Raw genomic sequence first — 20,560 nt, forward strand, 5'->3', positions numbered from 1 at the left:
CTTCCCCGCTTCGGCAAAGGCAGCCGAAGACAGGACGGAAGAATTTTGAAAAGTCCAATCCTTTCAAATAGTTTTCAAGTTCGGAGTCTGCTTGCGGGCGCAGGATATTTACGAGGCGTTTGCTTCTGAGAAACGAGACCTCGAACGCGTTGAATATTCAAAACAAATACTTTTGTTGGCGAGAGAATGGTTCGGAGTGTAACAAGCGGCACGCCAGCACACTAATTTGTTAAGTTTCGCTTTCTCTCTCTCTGCTTCTGTAGTGACGTGAAGCAGCGTCAGGCTCGTTCTTTCTTTTTGTGTCACTGTGCAATAAAGATGAGTTGTTATCCACCGCTTCAAACTAGTTTGTCTTCATTTCTTTTAAATACAGAGCATTTCAGTAACTCACGATGTCACCCGCGTTGGCGTCCGTAGTCCGCGTCCGCATCGCTCCCCCTACACTATATAAATACTTGCCGGCGCCAGGTTTCGATCCTACGACTCTGCGGGCGGAACGCAAGGTGCACGGTACTCTACCAACTGAGCCACAAAGCCGACACAAAACGGATTGGATTGGATTGGAAAAACGTTTATTTGACCTGCAGTAAAGCGCGCGCGCTTTAGACGCGGCCTACGTCGTCTTCTTGGTGCGCCTGCAAGTGTCTCGACTCGCCTTTTCAGGCTCGCCGAGTCCCTGCCTGGCTAACGCCTCGATGACCCGCTGGATGGCCTTGAGTTGCGTTTCTTGGTCTTCTGTCCGCGTCGCCCATTCGAGCGACGGCGGGAATATCCGTCTTCGTGCTTCATCCGGATGCTTTTTGCAATCCCACAGAATGTGTTCCATGGTGGCTCTTTCGTCACGGCACACCTTGCACTTGTCGTCTGGGTACGCGTCCGGGTACACCTTGTGTAGTACTGCTGGGTTCAGCAGCGTTCTTGTTTGTAGCTGTCTGAACAGGACAGCCTGTCTCCTGTTTAGGCTCTTGTGTGGTTGTGGCAGTTCTCTCCTTGCCAGTCTGTACAGTTTGGTGATTTCATCGTATCCTGTCATTCTGTCTTTGTTGATGTACCACAGCTCCGGGCATTCCTCTCGGCCGCGGTCCGTTAGCTCTCGCGCCCGAGCATTTGCCGTTTCGTTGTGGTTTGTGTTTTCCTCCGATACTTTTCCGGTGTGTGCCGGTATCCACTTGATTCTGACGTTTCGTTTTTTTATTTCTGTTGTCTCTAGGATGTTGATGGCCTTAGGGCTGATCCTTCCTTTGGCATAGTTCTTGACTGCTTGTCTTGAGTCACTGACAATTGTCCTGCAGTCTTGATCAGCAAGGGCCAAGGCAATGGCTATTTCTTCGGCTTCTTCAGCCTTCTTACAGTTCACGCTGGCTGCTGTTCTTGTTTTCCCTTCGTTGTCCACCACTACTATGGCATAGCTGTCTCTGTTGGCGTACTCCGCCGCGTCCACGTATCTGACATATGTATCCGTTGCGTGCGTGTCCACCATGGCTTTCGCTCTGGCTTGCCTTCTGCCCGCGTTATGCTCTGGATGCATGTTCCGAGGGAGAGGGTCCACCCTGATGAATCTTCTGGCTTCGTCCGGTATTGAGCATTTGGGGCCTTGCTGTCTGTGATACGTTATGTTTAAATTGTCCAGAATTCTTCTTCCGGCCTTTGTTGTAGTGAGTCTCTCCAGTTGGGCTGCACGCTGCGCTTCCGCTATTTCGTCGAGCGTGTTGTGCATGCGTAGCCGGAGCAGTCTCTTCGTGCTCGTGTTTTCCGGTAGTCCTAGGGCCACCTTATACGCTCTTCTGATGAGCACATTGAGCTTGTTCTTCTCGCTTTGGTTCCATCTGTGATACGCTGCCACGTACGTGATATGGCATATTACAAAGGAGTGGACTAGCCTTGTGAGGTTGTCTTCTCTCACTCCGCCTCTCTTGTTCGTGATCCGTTTGAGCATTCTTAGTGCGTTTTCTGCTTTGCCTGTTATTCGTGTGATTGTGCCGCCGTTTGTTCCGTGTGCTTCGATAAGCATACCGAGGATTCGGATCATGTTGACTGTTGGGATTTCGTTGCCGTCGCCGGTTCTGATCTTGATTTTTTCGCTCTCTCTGTTCTTGGTTCGGTGCGCTTTCGTTGGCTGGTAGATCAGCAGCTCTGATTTGCTCGGAGAGCATCTCAGGCCCGACCCTTCCAAGCTTTCTTCTATCGCCTCTACCGCCCTTTGCAATGTGGCCTCAATGTGCGCGTCGCTTCCGCCATTCACCCACAGTGTAATGTCGTCCGCGTAGATTGTATGGCACAGGTCTTTGATCTGGATCAATCTCTTGGCCACTCGGATCATCACAAGGTTAAAGAGCATGGGCGAGATGACTGCCCCTTGTGGGGTGCCCTGGCTGCCCAGCTCCTTTTCGTCTGCCTGTAGTTCTCCTGCCCTGAGTTCCGCTGTTCGGCCCGTCAGGAAGTCCTTGATATATTGGTATGATCGTTCTCCCATGTTGAGCTCCGACACTTGTCTTAGGACCGCCGCATGCGTGACCTTGTCAAAGGCGCTTTCCAGGTCTAGTCCTAGTATGGCCTTGTTGTCTCTTGTTTTGTCGTCAATGATTTGATGTCTGATTTGGATCATTGCGTCTTGTGTGCTGAGGTGCTGTCGGAAGCCGATGATTGTTTCCGGGTACAGCTCTTCTCCCTCCAGGTACTCTTGCCACCGATTGTGTAGGACGTGCTCCATGGCTTTGCCCACGCAAGATGTTAGTGCGATTGGGCGGAGGTTGTCCGTGCTCAGTGGCTTCCCTGGCTTGTGGATGAGGATTGTCTTTGATTTTTTCCACTGTTTTGGGAGCTTGCCGCTTCTCCAGCATTTGTTGTAATATGCTGTCAGGTTCTCGATGGATTTGTCGTCGAGGTTCCTGAGGATCTTGTTGGTGATGCGATCCGGCCCGGGCGCCGACCTGGTGTTTAGGTAGTGCAGCGCCGTCCGTACCTCTTCGACTTCGATGTCCCGATCGAGGCGCTCGTTGGATCGGCCTCGGTACGGGCCGTGCACCACCGTGGGCGTCGTCGGCACGTACCTGTCTCTCAACTTCTGTGTGACGGCTTCGGCTCCATTCTCGGTGACTTCCCGGTGCAGAAGTTTGGCCAGTCTGTCTCGTTGATGCGGCTTAGTCTTGGTTTCATCCATGAGGTGTTTGAGGAGATTCCACGCCTTACCGTTGTGTAGCTGGCCGTCGACCGCGCAGCACATCTCGTTCCATTTTTGGTTGCTCAGGACTCTGCAGTGGTTTTCGATTTCTTTGTTGAGCTCAGCCACTTTCTTTCGCAGTCTTCTGTTAAGTCGTTGCTTTTTCCACCTGTCTTGGATGGCTTTTTTCGCCTCGATCAGGTGTGCCAGCCTGCTATCCATGGCTTCCGTTTCCACGTCCGTTTCAATCTCCTTTGTTGCCTCTCGCACGTTGCGTGCGATTTTGTCGGTCCATTCGTCGATGTCGTCTATCTCTTCGACGTCCGCTTCTTCTCGGTCCCTGATCTTCCTGAACTCCGACCAGTCGATCCACGTGTATTTCTTTACGTTGTTCTTCTGGTCAAAACGGAAGGTTACGAACGTGCCTTATATCCTTGACTCATTCAACCGTCGGCCAGAGGTGCGCCCTCTCCCCCGCGTCCTCATCGCCTTCTCTCCGCTCGCAACGCCCTCTCTCGCCGCGTTCAGTTCGGGCGCACAACAGGTGGGGACGTGCGCAACACCCTCTCGCTTAAACTACATATGTCGTTCTTAAACGACATCACAGGCTAAACAAACGTTCTTAAACGCGCTTAAACCACATATGTCGTTCGCGCGCGCTGCGGTCGCTAACATCTGTGGCGTGATCGTGACGTCAGCATCATGCGTTCGCGTGGTCGCGATTTCGGCGCTATAACACTCTCTCGCGAGGGGCATTGGATTGGATTCGATTGGATTAGTTTGGATTGGCTTGGATTTGGATTGGATTGGATTAAAGTGGATTGTGTTGGATTGTGTTGCGTCATAGCCGCGCCACGTTGCGTCATAGCCGCTCCACGTTGCGTCATAGCCGCGGCAGGGGGTTCACCGCACGTTTCACCATCGACTTCATCGACAATGTCTACGCTGGAAGACAACAATTACAACAACAACAACCAATACGTAATCCATACGACTTGCAGGCGCGCCCCCCCCCGCAGAAATGCTCTGCATTTGATCGTGCCCCTCGCGAGGGGGATGTTTCTTCTTTTTCTGCGTTGGTTGGTTTAGTTAGTGCGAGCGGCGGCTTCAGGGCCCGCTTTGGACTGAGGCCCTCTTTCACGTACGATCTTTTTTCGCTTGAAAGAAATGTTTTTAGCTGGCTTAGAACGTTGTTCCGCGTTTGCTCCTTGGGGGATTCTCTGTATTGCACACTGCAGTTCTACACTTGCGATCATATACAGTTCATGTTATCCTCAACGAAAGGTATGTTAGCGAGGGATAACTGGAGTGCCGACTCGTCGAATGAATGAAGTCCGCGAGCGAACGATGATGAGGCCAAGCTTGCGTCCACTTGGCATAAAGTCTTGTTTTCAAATTTGGCTATAAGAAATAACTTATTATTGTTAATTCTTTTTTCGACGTGTAGTGGTTTACACCAAACTTCTGCTCTGTGCTTTTTTTGTGTGCTAAGTATACATAAGCGTGCTTTCATTAGCGGAATATATTGTAGCGTTTGGGTTTGTGAGATATGCAGACATATCTTCAAAACAGCGAACTGCGCTGTTAGTGTCACGCCGCCCCAGAGGAACACAAAATCACTGCACTAAGCTAGGTGGGATGGCATATATTCGTTACGTAAATCTAGCAGGTATGTGTGACAAAAACTGCCTGGCGAAACTAGGCCACCGACAACAGCAGCTCCGGAGAGTGCTTGCTTCCCGTTCCGGAACGGAGTAGATCTGACCTCACCCAGAACCAGCAGGGAATATCTTTCGCATTTTTTCGCTAGTGTCGCGGCAATCCGAGCTCCCGCGGTGGGCAATTAAAATTGATTTTCGACATGTCTCCGGCCGCCGCTAGCTGCCAAAATTGCTGGGAGTGATCTCCACAAACTTTTGAAGTCAGTTATAAAACTTTTTAAAGATTTCAATTCAGTGATCGCGGTGTGCACCCTTTGACCTGCATACGGACATTTTCGTTCTCCGTGCACCACCCCCATCTAAAAATTTGGGATGAAACCCAGGTCTTCGAGGCGCGGGCGATAATCATCAGACATGTCGGCACTCAATGGACTCCACGATTTTTTTTTCATAAACGTTTTCATAAATTCTGTATAGTATATATATTGAGCAAACAGATCGTTTAAAAAAACTTGAACAGACTCGAGGAAATTCGGCTGGCGATGAAGCTTTTGTTGAATCCGTGTTGACCTGCAATAAAGAAAAAGTTAGTGTCCATCCAGATGTTCAATTTAAAATTGTAAAAAACTTCAAAGTGAGCCAATAGAAACTTTCTTGAATTATCAGGTTAAAACTTTGGAATTTCTAGTGAACTTAACTAGAGTTAGTAGCTATAGTGAATCCCCTACAAAAATTAAAAAAAACGTTTTTATAGGGGAGACTCCATAGAACTTTCATGGAATGAGTTCGCTAAAATGTGCATATAATCTTTATCGAGTCTGAGTAGAGTGAGTTTTTATAGGGAGGTCTGTTTTGAAATTCTATAGAGATCTTGTAGAAATAAGTACAGTGAGTTTTTATAGTGAGGTCTCTTTTGAAATTCTATAGAGATCTTGTAGAGATGAGTAGAGTGAGTTTTTATAGGCAGATCTTTTTTGAAATTATATAGAAATCTTGTAGAGATAAGTAGAGTGAGTTTTTATAGGGAGGTCTTTTTTGAAATTCTACAGAGATCTTACAGAGATGACTCGTTAGGACATGAGTCTGCCATGAGTTTCTAATGAGTTTCTTTAGACTCTATAAGAACTCTATAAAAGTTTAATTGGATCGCAACATTCATTTTTGTAAGGGGCTGCACAAGTACAGGCCGGAAGACACATTTAATGCCGACGAAACTGCTCTTTTTTATGAGTTGCGACCTCAGAAGACCCTGTGCGAGAAAACAGATTTCTGCGAAGGGGAAAAAAAGTCCAAGCAACGTCTGACTGTGCTGCTCTGCTGCAATGCAGCAGGGACTGAAAAGCTGAAGCCGCTAGTGATTGGGAGGTCGGCAAAGCCACGATGCTTTAGGGGCATGCGTAGCCTTCCAGCAGATTATGTTGCGAACAAAAAGGCCTGGATGACGCCGGACTTTTTTCAAACCTGAATTTTACAACTGCAGAAAACAATACGCCTTCAGAATCGCCAGATTGCTCTTCTCATCGACAACTGCGCCGCACACAACAAGATCCCGGTGCTAAATCAGGTGGATGTGATTTTTTATGCCGCCGAATTGCACGTCGGTGCTGCAGCCATTGAACCAAGGGATCATACGGTCCGTTAAAGCCCGCTACCGCACGATGATGCTGCAGCGAATTCTGCTCAAGCTCCAACCGAACATTGAAGGGCCAACTAGGATCAACGTCCGCCAGGCCATTGAAATGGTTACCGGCGCATGGTGGAAGGTGCCCGCCGACGTTTTGCGCAATTGCTGGCGCAGTGCTGGCTTCACTGAAGCTGACGACACAGCCGATAGATGTGCCGACGATCGTGAGTCACCCATTTCGGCCACGGAGGTGCAGGAGTCCATAAACACGTACAGTGCGTGTTGCGACTGTACGTAATTGGTTGCGACTGTAATTGGTTGTGACGGCCGACGATTACGTCTCGGTGGACGACCAGGTCCTAATTTGCTCTGACCTTACAACGGACGACATCGTGGAGGCCATCATAGAGAAAAGGGACGCCACAAATGACCAGGCGAGTAGCGATGAAGAGCTTGCAGAGGAGCCAAGCGTTACGACTACACATGAAGCGATAGCGGCATTTTAGGCGCTACAGATATATATCTTGTCACTCCCTGACCTCGCGCCGCAGCATGCCGTGAACCTCGATAGCATCAGGTCGGTGGTGGTTGCGCATTCAGTACGTCATACTACAGGGAAGAAGAAAATTGTTGACTTTTTTTCGCCTATTGGAGTTTAAATCTGATGTGAATAAACATATAGGTTCGCTGTTAATTCTAATTATTTGCTTACTTTATTCCACTAACTACGGTAAAATGCATTCGCATTTTTCAGTTGTTCCAAACTACAACAGCCTGCCCGATGAAATTGAAGCTCTATCATCTTTATCATCATTTAAAAGGCTTCTTAAAAAGTTTCTTCTAGAGTGCTGAATGGTAATAACAGTCATAGATAAATTTTTTGTGTATTTTCGAGTACTATTTGCTGCACTTTTGCGTATTGTTTTTTCTCGCTGAATGCATGTTTGTAGTGCTGCACTGGGTTTTATTAATATATGTTACATTGCACTTTAATTCCTTCTTTTCCTTTTTTATTCATCGTGTTTTCTCATACTGAGTGAATGTAATTATGCCTGCTTTTGTTTCTTGTGGCATAGGGTGTTTAGAAATTTCAGCTAGATGCGCGGTTTATTGTTTTCTATCTCGTGAACATTCCCTAGTGTTCTTTTGAATATTACTATAGTTTTGTATGTATAATATTGCGTTTCCTGTTATTCTATTTGTCCTTTTTTTCTCCCTCTTTGAGTCCGCCCTAAATATACTACTTATTTTGTATTGCTATATTGTCAATATTTTTTTATAATTTATATTACTACTCTGCAATGCATATAGCTGTATAATATGCCACTGTATAATATGATTCTAGGGGCTTTCACTGTGTTTTATTCTTCTATGTAATATTTAACTGAGGGTCCTGGTGCAGTCTCGACTATGGGACCCTCGTCTGTATAATTTTGCTTTGTAACCTTCATCTTCTTGTAAGATTGAATAAACTTCTGCTTCTTATATATGCTTATCTGCTTTATAGGGTGTCAATTTACTGCGCGACGCATATAGCAAAGTGACGTGTATAACGAACAATTACCACGGTCCCGCACGCTTCGTTATACAAGCGTTTGTCTGTATATCCCTTTTAGAGCGCAGCTGACAAGCGCCCGTTCTTTGGTTTTGCATCGTGCCTCGCCATTGGCCTCGTGTTAACTGTGGGAGCGAAGAGGACGTAAAAGAGAGAGCGACACGAAAAGCTGAGAACCAAAAATTGCGAACGAGTGTGGGGGGAGGGCGATAATACGAGGATGAGCGAGACCTGTGGTATGCGCTATGAGATATTGCCAGAATAGCGGGCCTCGTCATGCGTTGGCCGATGACGCGAGTACCCACCTCCATTTGTGCTGGATGAGGTTTGTATGCAGTACAGGAAAATATATTTCTGCGACATGCACATTGTGCAGCGACTTTTGAAGGTGTCTACAAGCGACCGATCAAAAAGCATTTTGTAAGTACCGCGCGCTCAAAAGTGAAATTGGAAAAACGAAAAGCTGTATTAGGCCGCTGAGGATCAGAAAATAAATACCAGATTTTTTCTTGTTATCACCACGTCGTGCTCTTTCTCACAATGAGGCATTGCGGGGTGCACTGCCTGCACTGCAAGAAAGCCGAATAAATTTATAAACTTCAATTGAACTAAGACACTAAAATAATTGGCATACTATCATTTCGTAGCTCTGGCGCAAACCCAGAGGGGCGATTACGGAAGTTTCAGGCCACCTAAAAACTTAGGTCAGTTCAAAGCCGTTGAAAGTATGGTGGAAGTGGTATCGCTGGTATTGAAGGAAAAGTAACTGATCAGCCAACACGTTAGCGCAGAGTTGGGCTCAAAAGCCTGCTCCCTTGGGGTGTGGCTGTGCTTGAGTGAGAGTGTTGTTACAGCTTCAATCTTTTCAGAACATGTAATTCAGGAAAATGGTTGTTTTTGTATTGTCATAAAGAAAAAACGCGCACTTGATAAACACATTGTTCTACAAATGAAATAATATAAAATGAATATGGAAATGCCTCGATGGTACCAAAGAAACAAAATTGAATTCATTGAAGCAATAAACAAACTGATAGGTTACGCCATTATGCACCCACCAAACAAAGATAGTGAAATTTCTATCTTATAAAGACACGGACCGCGGGCTGCAAAGCTGCGGAAAACTAAAAGTAACCAAACTAGGAACAAGCGAAGACTATTCTCTGAAAATCAGGCTGGAAGGGCAAAAACTAATCAAGTACGCCAAAGGTAAGGGTGGCGACTTTTAGCTTTGTTTGAATAAATTATTCACGATAACCAAACCTTGTCGTACAACAGTGCCACAGATAGTGGTGTGCCTATCTATAGATAGCCATCATCACGGCACATCCTACCGCCAAGACCTAGCTAGAAAATTTGAACTAAGATCCATACTAGTTGACTGTCACAGTTTTAAAAATAAGCAGATGTCATATCGTTATTAGAAATGACTAAGCTTCATATAGTTTTTGGCCCTGAATCTAGACTCGATAGCGCCATCGCAGATCATAAATGTTTCCCGTTTACCTCTACAGTATATCTTAAAGACCGTACGTCCCGCACTGGTGGTGTTTTGTATTGATCCATAAAAGTCGGACTAGCGTCTAGATCGATTCTGATAGTGACTTGTGTTGAAACAGTGCTGTGCAAAATAATTCGGAGTGTTTGCTCTACTGTGGCAGTTGGTTCGTACTACAGGCATCCTGGCAACGTAACACCGCAACCATTGCTTGCTTAAAACAATATTTTTGAACTCTCGACACCACTTATGTAATGCTTGGTAGTTATTTGGATTTGCCAGACGTGGTTAGAGCTCATTCAAACCGGTAGTCCTCACTGAGTCTTTGCGGCATAGATCTATCAAAGAAACCACGAATGTTCACCAGATATACTATCCCAGAGCTTGGAATGGGGCTTGTGTTATGAATGAATGAGTGAATGACTTTTATTTTCTCGTAAAGCTCACAAAAACAGCACGACTGACGATTTGGGAAAACGTTGCTCGCAGACAACTTGACCAGCCCAAAAAACCAGTAGACACACAGGGTAGCAAGACAGCGGGACGAGAAAAAAAAGAAAAAAAATCAGAAAAGAAAAAGAGAAGGGAAGTAAAAATAAACATTTATACAAGAAATCACCAGTACAATGTAATGAAAACAAACTGACGTCTTTGTCACCACCGAAATAAATACAAACAAGAATAACCAGTATATTGTTAGAAAAAAGATTACACCTTTGTCACCACATAGCAACAGGAAAAACTTCGGAGAAATAAGATTTCAAAAAAATACCTAGGAAGGAATACAATCACAGACGAAGTATACATCACTGCTGAAGGTAAAATGCCAGTAGGTTTTATTGGGATCCCGGATTTACGTTTTGATCAATAAGATAATTTAACAAGGTTGGTGATGTGTGGCGTAGCATTTGTACTCTATAGTTAGTTCTTGATTGGGGTATTTGACAGAATTCGGGAGATCGTGTGTTGTAACAGATAGTATGACGCCCCAGAGAAGCTATATTACAAATATAGTTTAGATTATTCTTTTGTTCCCTGTTATACAGTAATGCCAAACGTTAAAAAAATAAGTGTACAAGTTTTAATAACCTGAGCTCACTGAAAAGCTGTTCTGTAGGAAAATCGTACGGTTCATTGCAAATTATTCGAATTGCTTTTTTCTGAAGTAGGAAGAGACAATTTAAGTTTTTTGCTGATGTTGTACCCCATACAAGGTTGCAGTAACTTAGTGAACTAAAAAATAAGGCATTGTAAATCAGTAATTTTATTTTGCGAGGGAAGTACCTAGGCGAAAAAGTGTACCTACAATTTGGGAAAGTTTGCCAGCAAGACAGTGTACTTGATGACTCCAGGTGATAGGTTCATCAAACCAAACGCTTAATGTATTCATTGAACTCACGATTTCAATTTTTGAGGACGCCAAAGTTACATCTGCCTCAATTGTGATGTTTTTGTTTATGGCATGGAATAGTACTGCTTTAGTTTTGCCTGTGTTTATTTTAAGGCCATTTTCAACACACCATTCATGGATGCTTTTTAACACCAAGTTAGCCTTTGTTATTAGGGTCCTCACTTTCTTAGATTTAAATAGCGGAGTAGTATTACCAGCATAAATAACGTATTTAGTGTCGTAACCTACATTTACTATGTCATTGATGTAAATGTTAAAAAGAAGAGAGCCTAATATACTTCCCTGAGGAACGCCAATTTTCACCGATTTAATTTTGGAGGGGGTGTCTAACTGTACATACTGGGTTCTATTTGCTAAATATGAAGTGATAAGTTTTAAGGCAACACCGCGAACACCATAACAAGATAGCTTTTTGAGCAGCAGTGAGTGACTAATAGAATCAAATGCCTTGCTTAGGTCAAGGAAAACACAAGCGTTAATAAGCGTTCATTTAGGTTTTTTAAGATAGATTCTTTTATATCAAAGAGGGCAGACTGAGTTGACAGATGCTTATGGAAAGTAAACTGGTTTTGTGTGATTATATTTTTACTTTCAAAGAAACCTGACAGGCGACAAAACATAATTTTTTCAAGACCTTTGGAGAATACCGGTAAGATAGATATCGGTCTGTAGTTGGACAACTTTGTTCTGTCGCCCTTTTTTAACACAGCAAGTACTTTCGCCTTTTTGCATTTTGATTGGGAAAAAACCTCTCTCGAGAGAAAGGTTATATATATATGGGTTAATATAAGTGCAAATATATCAAACACATATTTATGGGCTTAATTTGCAGGTTATAAGCATCACAGGCTAAGCAGTTGCTTAACTGAGAAAAGAGAGCCGTCAATGTTTTAACATCTGTCGGACGTAAAAATATGGTTTCAGGGCATTCGGCAGTGATATAGCGATAGGGGTCTGTGCTAGTAACAGAATCGTTGTTTTCGGTAAAGTGATCATTAAACGTGTCAGGTAGTAACTGACCAGAAATTTGGAGGCTATTTTCGTTGATAACTGTGATTGGTTGGCTATTTGGCGTTCGATTTAGTCAGGAATCTACTTTTTTCGATAGTCGCTTGCTGTCATTTGCACAGGAGGCAAAGTAGTCCTCGTTATAGCGAGTTTTGGCATGACATACTTCGTTGTTTGACTAGTTAAGAAAACGCTTGAATATAGTAAAATCTGCCTTGCCTCGTGTTTTTAAATTTTTTTTATAGAGTGCTTGTTTATGTTTTATCTTTAAATACAGTTGCAGTGTAATCCAAGGTTTTCTAATTTTTGAAGAAGGGTTTCGGATAGGACGTGGCTGAAAGTGCTTCTGGTAAGTTCACAAAATTTGTCCAGGAAGATTTCATATGCAGTGTCAGGTTCGTGGGATTCATAAACACTTTGCCAGTCGGTAAAAGAGAGATCAAAGCTAAACATTTCAAGACTATTAGGTGTTATCGATCGCATCATAGGCCTGTTCCCTTTCGTTTGAGGCGGTCGGCGTTTTACACTAAGAAAAAGTGGCATATGGTCGCTCACACTATAAGCAAGGATACCTGCTTGTGTAATGGTTGGACAAAAATTAGTTATAAAGAGGTCGATGCTTGTTTCCGTATTGCATGTTACTCTTGTGGGTGCTGATATTACGTTTCTACAGCAACAGTGTTAAACGTGGGGCTTGTGTTAAACAGTGTTAAACAGTGCATTACGGATCACAATGACGAAGAGAAGTTTGTTAACAGTTGTGGGATGTCTCTTGGAAGCTTTCTGGAATCGTTGAACTTTTATTGGAAGTCCATCCTAGTTTCTTAGGGTGAGAAGGTTTACACTCAAAGGTCCGGTGTTTGTATTGGATCGCGTGTGGCTCCTGTACTTAGCAATATTTTTTGAGCAGGCTGGACCCTGTCCTGAAGAAGCAGCTGGGAGGCCTAGTTTTTGAGGCTTTCAGGTATGTTGATGATTATCTCTTGCTCGTACGGACATGCAGTTTTCAGCAACGTGTGAATGAGGTTTTGAAGGTGTTTCACGATATAAGTCAGGGTCTGGCGTTTACAAGTGAGGTTCCCCAAGATGGAGTCTGTATCGGCAGTGTAGTTTTGACTGATCACGACACTGCGGTGTCTGAACTTATCATCGCGCATGCTCTGTGAATATCTCGCCTGTTTGCCCTTTCCCTTCGCATCTTTAAATACTACCTCGAAATAAACCAACTTGTTCTTTTTTTCTGTTAGAAACTGGCTCGGTTGTATCTCGCCACGCAGCAGCGAAACATGGTGCCAGAAGTGTTCATGTGATACCAGCAGCCTACGCATCGGAAGAATCGACATGGAATTCCTGAAGCCTCCGGAGCACTTGCAGCTGGCCGGCGACATCGGAAAAAACTGGCGCCTCTTCAAACAGAGGTTCGAACTGTTTCTACTTGCATCATCGCCGAGAAAAAAGTTGCTCCCAGGACCCACGAAGACCACTTTGCTACTAAGCGTGGCTGGTGACGACGGTTTAGAAGTCTACAACAATTTTGTCTTCAACGCAGGCGAGGACCGGCAGAATTATGACACCGTCATCAGGAAATTCGACGAGTACTGCGCATCTCAGCTGAACGAGGTGCACGAGCGCTACCTGTTTTGCCAGCGAATGCAGTCACCAGGTGAGCCATCGGAGCAATTCCTAAGGGATTTGCGGAAGCTCGCACATTCATGCAATTTCGGCGCATTGATGGACTCCATGATACGTGACCAAATTGTTTTCGGAACAAACAGCGGAAAAGTTCGGGGGAAGCTTCTACGCGACAACAACCTGACTCGGCGAAAGCAGAGCTTGTGTGCATGGCAGCTGAGTTATCGGCCGCCCAAAATGAGCTCTGGGGACGAGAACGTCAAGTCGGCGCAGTGAAGACGACGCCGATTTCTGAACCTGCCGCGACACATGAAGACGGAACGCAAAACAGCCACGTCGACGTCGCGACGTCGACTCCGAGGCGTCCACAAGGTTCAAGTGTCGTAGGTGTGGGCGGAGGCACGCAGCACGAAGCTGCCCAGCGTTTGGACGGACCTGCCGGCGATGCGGCGGTAGAAATCATTTCGCTATTCGCTGCAAGAGCAACACGCAAGTCGCAGAAGTCAAAGGCAGTGAAGAAGATTTTGACATCCTCGACGTCTCTGGCAAGAGGGTCATGCACGAACGTGACTGGGTGGTCAAAGCACAAGTAGCGAACAAAATGCTCGAGCTCAAAGTGGACACGGGAGCTGAAGCGAACCTTCTGCCGTACTGCATGTATCAGCGCCTGCAACCAAGCATGCAACTGAGGGCTAGCAGCTCCGTGCTGCGCTCGTACGACGGCGGGATCATCAAGCATCTCGGACTGCTAACAACAACGGCCACCATAGGCGAGAAGTCAGCAGAGATCGATTTTTTCGTGGTAAAGAAGGGACGCCAGGCCATTCTAGGACTTCGCGCCAGTGAGACACTGGGGCTCTTCAAACGGTCGGTCAACGCCGTAACGACAAGCACTACCGAGCAAGTGCTGAAGGAGTTTCCCCAAGTTTTTGCTGGCGCGGGGTGCCTTCGACGTCTATATAGTATAGTACTAAAGGACGGCGCCGTACCTGTCGTTCAGACTGTCCGGCGAGTGCCTCTCACCTTGCGAAAGCCACTCCGACTGGAATTCAACCGAATGACGAATGCAGGCATCATCGCCGGAACAGAGGAGCCAACAGACTGGGTGAGTCCTTTGATGATTGTACGGAAAAAGAATGGCGAGCTCAGAATATGCATCGACCCCAGGAAAATCAATGAGTGTTTAAAGCGTGAACAGTACGAGATGCCGCGACGAGAAGACATCAAGGCAGAAATCGCGGAAGCGAAATTTTTTTCGCGCCTTGATGCTAAATCAGGCTTTCACCAAATACCACTCGACGACGAGTCTGCCAGAATATGCACATTCACGACTCCCTTCGGGCGGTATCGGTTTCTGAGACTGCCGTTCGGGATCGCGTCTGCGTCGGAGGTCTTTCAAAAGGCCATGAGCCAGATTTTTGACGCGATGCCTGGAGTACGTGTCTATGTAGATGATATTCTGATATGGGCACCCACAAGACCAGAACATGATGAGAGGCTGAGAGCTGTCCTGGTGGTAGCACGCGATGTGGGATTCACGTTCAATGCGGCGAAGTGCGAAATAGGAGTGACGGAGATGTCCTTTTTAGGTGACGTAATTTCGGACAAGGGCATACAGCCAAGCCCTGCTGCGGTGAGCTCTGTGCTTGACATTTCATCCCCCTCAGACAAACTAGGGGTGCAGCGAATGTTGGGCGTCGCGAAAGTTTTTGCCAGGGCTGGCTGAGAAAACGGAACTGATGCGGCAGCTGATAAAGAAGGACGCGTCGTTCGAATGGAGCGAGAATCATGCAAGGGAATGGGATGATCTGCGCAAGTGCCTCAGCAGGCAGCCTGTGTTGGCCATTTTTGATCCCAGAAAAGAGACCAAGATTGAATCGGACGCTTCCCAAAACGGCATAGGGTCGGCTCTCCTGCAGCGGTACGGGGAAACATGGAAACCTCCCCGTGCCTCGCGAGTACTGACGGATACCTCGCCTATGCCTCGCGAGTACTGACGGATACCCAGAAAAGGTACTCTCAAATTGGACAGGAAGCGATGGCGGTAGTATTTGGCTGCGAAAAGTTCCATCATTTTGAGTACGGGCGCAAGATTACCCTGGGAACCAATCACCGCCCATTGATAGCAATATCAAAAAAAGCCATTTAACGAAATGCCGCCCAGGCTGCAGCGTTTTTTCCTTCGGCTATTGAAATACGATTTTCATCTCCAGTTTATCCCAGGGAAACAGCTGGTGCTGGCGGATATGCTGTCAAGGGCTCCAGTCAGCAGACCTCCCAAGCCCGTAGACAACGAGGACGTGGAAGTCCACGCCGTAAGAGGCGTTGCATCGCTCGTCAGCGAGGCGAGTCTAGCGCGGTTGACGCAGGAAACTAGCACTGATACTTATCTTAAGTTTGTCATCGAAGCCTTAAGGAATAATAGGCCGTTAGAAGGAGCGCTTAAGCCCTTCTCAGATGAACTGACTGAGATAAACGGAGTGGTGATCAAAGGTAGCAAGATCGTCATACCAACAACTATGCGGCCGGAGATACTGCGGAGAATACATGACGGGCACAAGGGGCTTAACAAGTGCAAATCACGAGCTCGACTGGTCGTCTTTTGGCCAGGATTGAACGCAGACATTGATTCTCTTGTGAACAAGTGCGCAGTATGCAGAAAGCATGCCCACAAACAACCAAGTGAACCCGTCCTGATGGGATCTGTGCCCGAGCACGCATGGTACAGAGTCGGGGTTGACATGTTTGAACATGCTGGCAGCTCGTACATTTCCGCATACGACGCCTTGTCCAATTTCCCGGAAGTAGAATTGCTGCGCGACACATCCTCTGCCAATATCGTTTCGAAATTAAGTGCGATGTTCGCGAGGTATGGCATTCCCATCGAGGTATGTACAGATGGAGGGCCCCAATTCAGCAGCCGAGAATTTACGAACTTCGCAAAAAATTGACTTTAAGCACACGATTTCCAGCCCTAGATTTCCCCGCTCGGAAAGGTTGGCAGAAAGAGGTGTGCAAGTCGTTAAAAGGATCGTAAAAAAACCGTCGGAAGGAAAGAATGATTTTTGGCTCGGTTTGCTCAATTACAGAGCTAGCCCTCTTGAAGATGGCCAGTCACCAGGCGAGCTGCTCCAAGGGCGACGACTGAGGACGCCAATACCAGACTTGAACGAAACGGCACGCCAGTTTGTCAACAAGCATCGGCAGACTTTGCCGCCGCGAAGACACCTTCCGCCCTTGCATGAAGGACAGGTGGTCCGTGTTCAAGGGGACACGTGAGCACTGAAGGCAAAGGTAGTCAACAGGATGCGGCCAAGGTCGTACGTAGTTACCGCAGAAAGGGGCAACGTTGTACGACGCAACCGCCAACACCTGCTAGCCACCGGAGAATCCTTCAACAACTCTGAAGACAGCGCTTCAGATGAAGAATCGGACGGTGAGGCAGAAGTTCAAGGTCACCCACCCGCAAGCAGTACGACTACCTCCACCCAAGAGGTGAGGAGGTCGACCCGTAACAGAAGACCCCCCGGAACGGCTAACCTACGGCAACAACTTTGTTCAAGGCGCATGTCGCAGTGTGTCGAATTGAGTGTTGCATTACCATGCTACATTGTTTTTCTAAAGCAAAGCTTTTTACCTGTACCCCCCAGGGGTTCTTTCGCGACCGTTGGTGTCACCGGAAAACTCCAGCGAACAAATAAAAGAATTTACATTTACTGGCACCACCGGGAATCTAACCAGGAACAAACAGACTAACAAAGCGAGCGCCCGTTGTCTTACCGATTTAGCTATGTGCCCAAGCGAAGACTGGGAAGGCAGGTGGTGTACTCACCAAGCACGTCTACGGGTTTACCCCCGGAGTTCTCGCTGAATGCCACGTGAAAGCGTCACGCGACCACTCACGCCCATCTAGCGACCCTTTGCGCACTTTCCTCATGTGTTAAGAGTTACAAACATTAAAGTAAGCTCACACCAACGCATGGCATCTCACTTCTAGTACGCCAGTGTGCTAAAGCGTGTGGCCTCCAGTGTTCACGTAAACAATCACAGCTCCTTGTCGTCCGCCCTCACGCCAAACCAAAGAATACATTCAAATACTCCTTGATGATCAGGCCATCACTCCAAGCCCCAGCATCAAGATTCTCGGTTTACATTTCGAGGCTAACACCAAGAGTGACGTCTCCTTGCAGCGCCTCAATAACAGCAATAATCAAATCATACACATGATCAGGCGAGTTGCCACCAAGAAGAGAGGCCTAAATGAATCCGGTGCCTTTCGATTAATGGAAGCTTTTGTCCTCTCGAGAGTTACTTACGTCAACCCCCTGTCTTCTTCTCGACAAGGAAGACATAGAGATGCTTTATATAATGATTAGAAAGGCGGTCGAGCAGGCCATTGGTCTTCTCATGAGTGCGTCCACAGAGAGGCTGCTTAGCACGGTGCTCCACAACACAATGTGAACAGCTAATAGAAGGCAATCTTTCTAACCAGAAGGTCCGACCCAGAACTGCGATGGGTACCCGCATGCTTCACCAGATTGGCTGGGCAGCCCAGAATGACACTCCACTTGACGTACTCCCAGACTCTTGGCTGCTAAAACTAAAGATGCTCCCTTTACTTAGAAATATGAACTCCTCACGTGACGAGGGTCACCGAAAAGCACAGGCTCAAGCGCTAAACACCACCTGTTGAAGAATCTCAAAGGCGAACGGAAAACAAGAAAAGCAAACTGTATTTACAGTAAGTACAGGGCAGAACAAGCTTTAGAATGGCGACCGAGAATCTTCCTTCTTTCTCGTCTTCGTCTGTCTCCTCCGCGTGCCATCACGCCGAGATTCCCGCTATGTTTCCACGTGCTGGCCTCCACACGCGGGCGCCAATTTCAAACCAGATCACAGTACCTGGGAATTAGAAACTTTTTATTTTATTTTATTTAGAACATACTGCTAGCCTCTTAGTGGAGGCTTTTGCAGGAATTGGGTGATACATTCATAACAATGACATAGCACACGTCAATTAAACTTGCGTAGCACACTTCGCGTTTAAAACAGAGCAATGACAAAGCACATACCAAAAATAAATTCAAAGCACACTTCGCGTTTACAATACTCTATTTGTAGAAGGGAAACGTAAAACATGAAAAATAAGAACCATGTAGGAAAGCTGCGGCAGTACACTATTCTAGATTACACAATATACCATTTTTGTGAACCAAAATTCATCCTGGGGGATAAAGATGGGAACGGTTGAACGGTATAAAGTTCATGCACATGCGCACAAAAATGAGACTGAAAACCACAATAGATAAGTTATACGGGCACTGCTCAGACATGGTCCAGGCTTGATACTGCCGACATAAAAGCGTCAAGGGTTCTGCATACAACCACGTTATCTGGTAACGCGTTCCAATCTCTGATTGCTTGGGGAAAAAATGAGTACTTGAATGTGTCTGTGTGGAATCTATATTCGGTTAAATGTCGGCTGTGTTTCGCTCTAGTGCTTCTGGTATTAGACGGGGTTAAGAAAAGAGTTTTTTCAATACTGAGCCCATCATTTAAAAGAACAAATAGAAATTTTAGCCGCAGGATTGTAGCTCGACTGCTGTTAGTTGGGAGGCCAGCACGGGCGAGAAGCTCTGTGGGAGAGTCGTGGCGTCGGTACTTGTTGAAAATAAACCTAACGGCTTTTCTCTGAACACTTTCGAATTTTTCTACGCACGTTTTAGTGTGTGGGAACCAGCTTATTATCCCGTATTCTAGTATAGAGCGTACTAAGGAAATGTAGGCAAGTAGTTTGGTCTCAGATGAAGCTGATTTCAGGGAGCGCTTGAGAGAGTAGAGCGCAGAAAGGGCCTTAGCAGTAACATACGATACGTGTTTATTAAACTTCAGGTGAGCAGAGATAATAACTCCCAAATATTTGTATTCATCCACTCTTTTAAGAACGTGTCCATCAATCATATACTGGTATATGAATGGCACTTTTTTTCTAGTAACAGTCATACATACAGACTTGTCGAAGTTAAGTAACATTTGCCAGTCGTGGCACCATTTAGAAATGTTTTTTAGCGCGTTATTTAGCAAAATTTGATCATTCGGAGTGTTTATTTCTCTGTAGATAATGCAATATTTAGCAAAATTTGATCATTCGGAGTGTTTATTTCTCTGTAGATAATGCAATCATCTGAAAACAACCGTACGGTTGCATCTATCTTATTTGAGATATCATTTATAAACAAAAGAAACAAGATGGGGCCTAATACTGTTCCCTATGGGACACCCGACGTAACTTGCACTGTACCTGAGCATTGTCCTTCAAGTTCTACGTACTGCAAACGATGTGACAAATAAGCGGATAACCAATCTAATTTTTCCAGATCCGATAATGTTACGTAGCTTAAATAGCAATTTTGGATGTGAAACGCGATCTAAAGCCTTTGATAGGTCAAGAAATACGATATCCGCCTGCCCACGCTTGTCTACTGTTCGTGCAAGGTCGTGAAAAGTTTCTAGCAATTGAGTAGTAGGTGAGCGCCCTTTTTGAAATCCGTGTTGATTTTTATTGATCACGTTGTTTGTCTCAACAAAGGTTAATATGTGTTTTAGTACTATATGTTCCATTATTTTACAGGCAGTGCAAGTGAGTGAAATAGGTCGAAAATTTGAAAGATGGGTCTCATTTCCTGACTTATGGATCGGAACAACCTTAGCGATTTTCCAATCTCTGGGTACGTCACATGTATCCAAGGATTTTTTATAGATAAGCAGCAGGTATTTGCTCACCCACTCCACGTATCTTCTAAGGAAAGGATTCGGTATGTTGTCAGGACCACATGATTTTTTAATATCTAGGGCGAGTAACAAGGACAGAATTCCTGCTTCACTTAAATGTAGTTCTTCAAGCTTGCTCTTATCGAAACTTGGGGGTTAGAGGGGGACGTAATGCCGTTATCGACAGTAAATACAGACTGGAAATAATTGTTAAACTGCTCAGCTTTAAGAAATCCGTCT

At 45.8% G+C, this 20,560-nt stretch overlaps 1 protein-coding gene across 1 annotated transcript; it reads right to left on the reverse strand.

Annotated features, from left to right (window-relative positions):
• Nucleotides 1–613: 613 nt before the first annotated feature.
• On the reverse strand, nt 614–7,041 carry LOC144172907 (uncharacterized). The gene is made up of 3 exons (XM_077701498.1): nt 6,985–7,041; nt 2,014–3,556; nt 614–897 (listed from the first exon to the last, which is right to left on the reverse strand). The coding sequence occupies exons 1-3, from the start codon at nt 7,039–7,041 to the stop codon at nt 614–616; spliced, it is 1,884 nt and encodes a 627-aa protein (XP_077557624.1).
• Nucleotides 7,042–20,560: the final 13,519 nt, after the last annotated feature.

This window comes from Haemaphysalis longicornis, unplaced genomic scaffold (genome assembly GCF_048455015.1).
Source record: "Haemaphysalis longicornis isolate Haplotype H1 unplaced genomic scaffold, Haemaphysalis longicornis Haplotype H1 scaffold_27, whole genome shotgun sequence".
Classification (NCBI taxonomy): Eukaryota; Metazoa; Arthropoda; class Arachnida; order Ixodida; family Ixodidae; genus Haemaphysalis; species Haemaphysalis longicornis.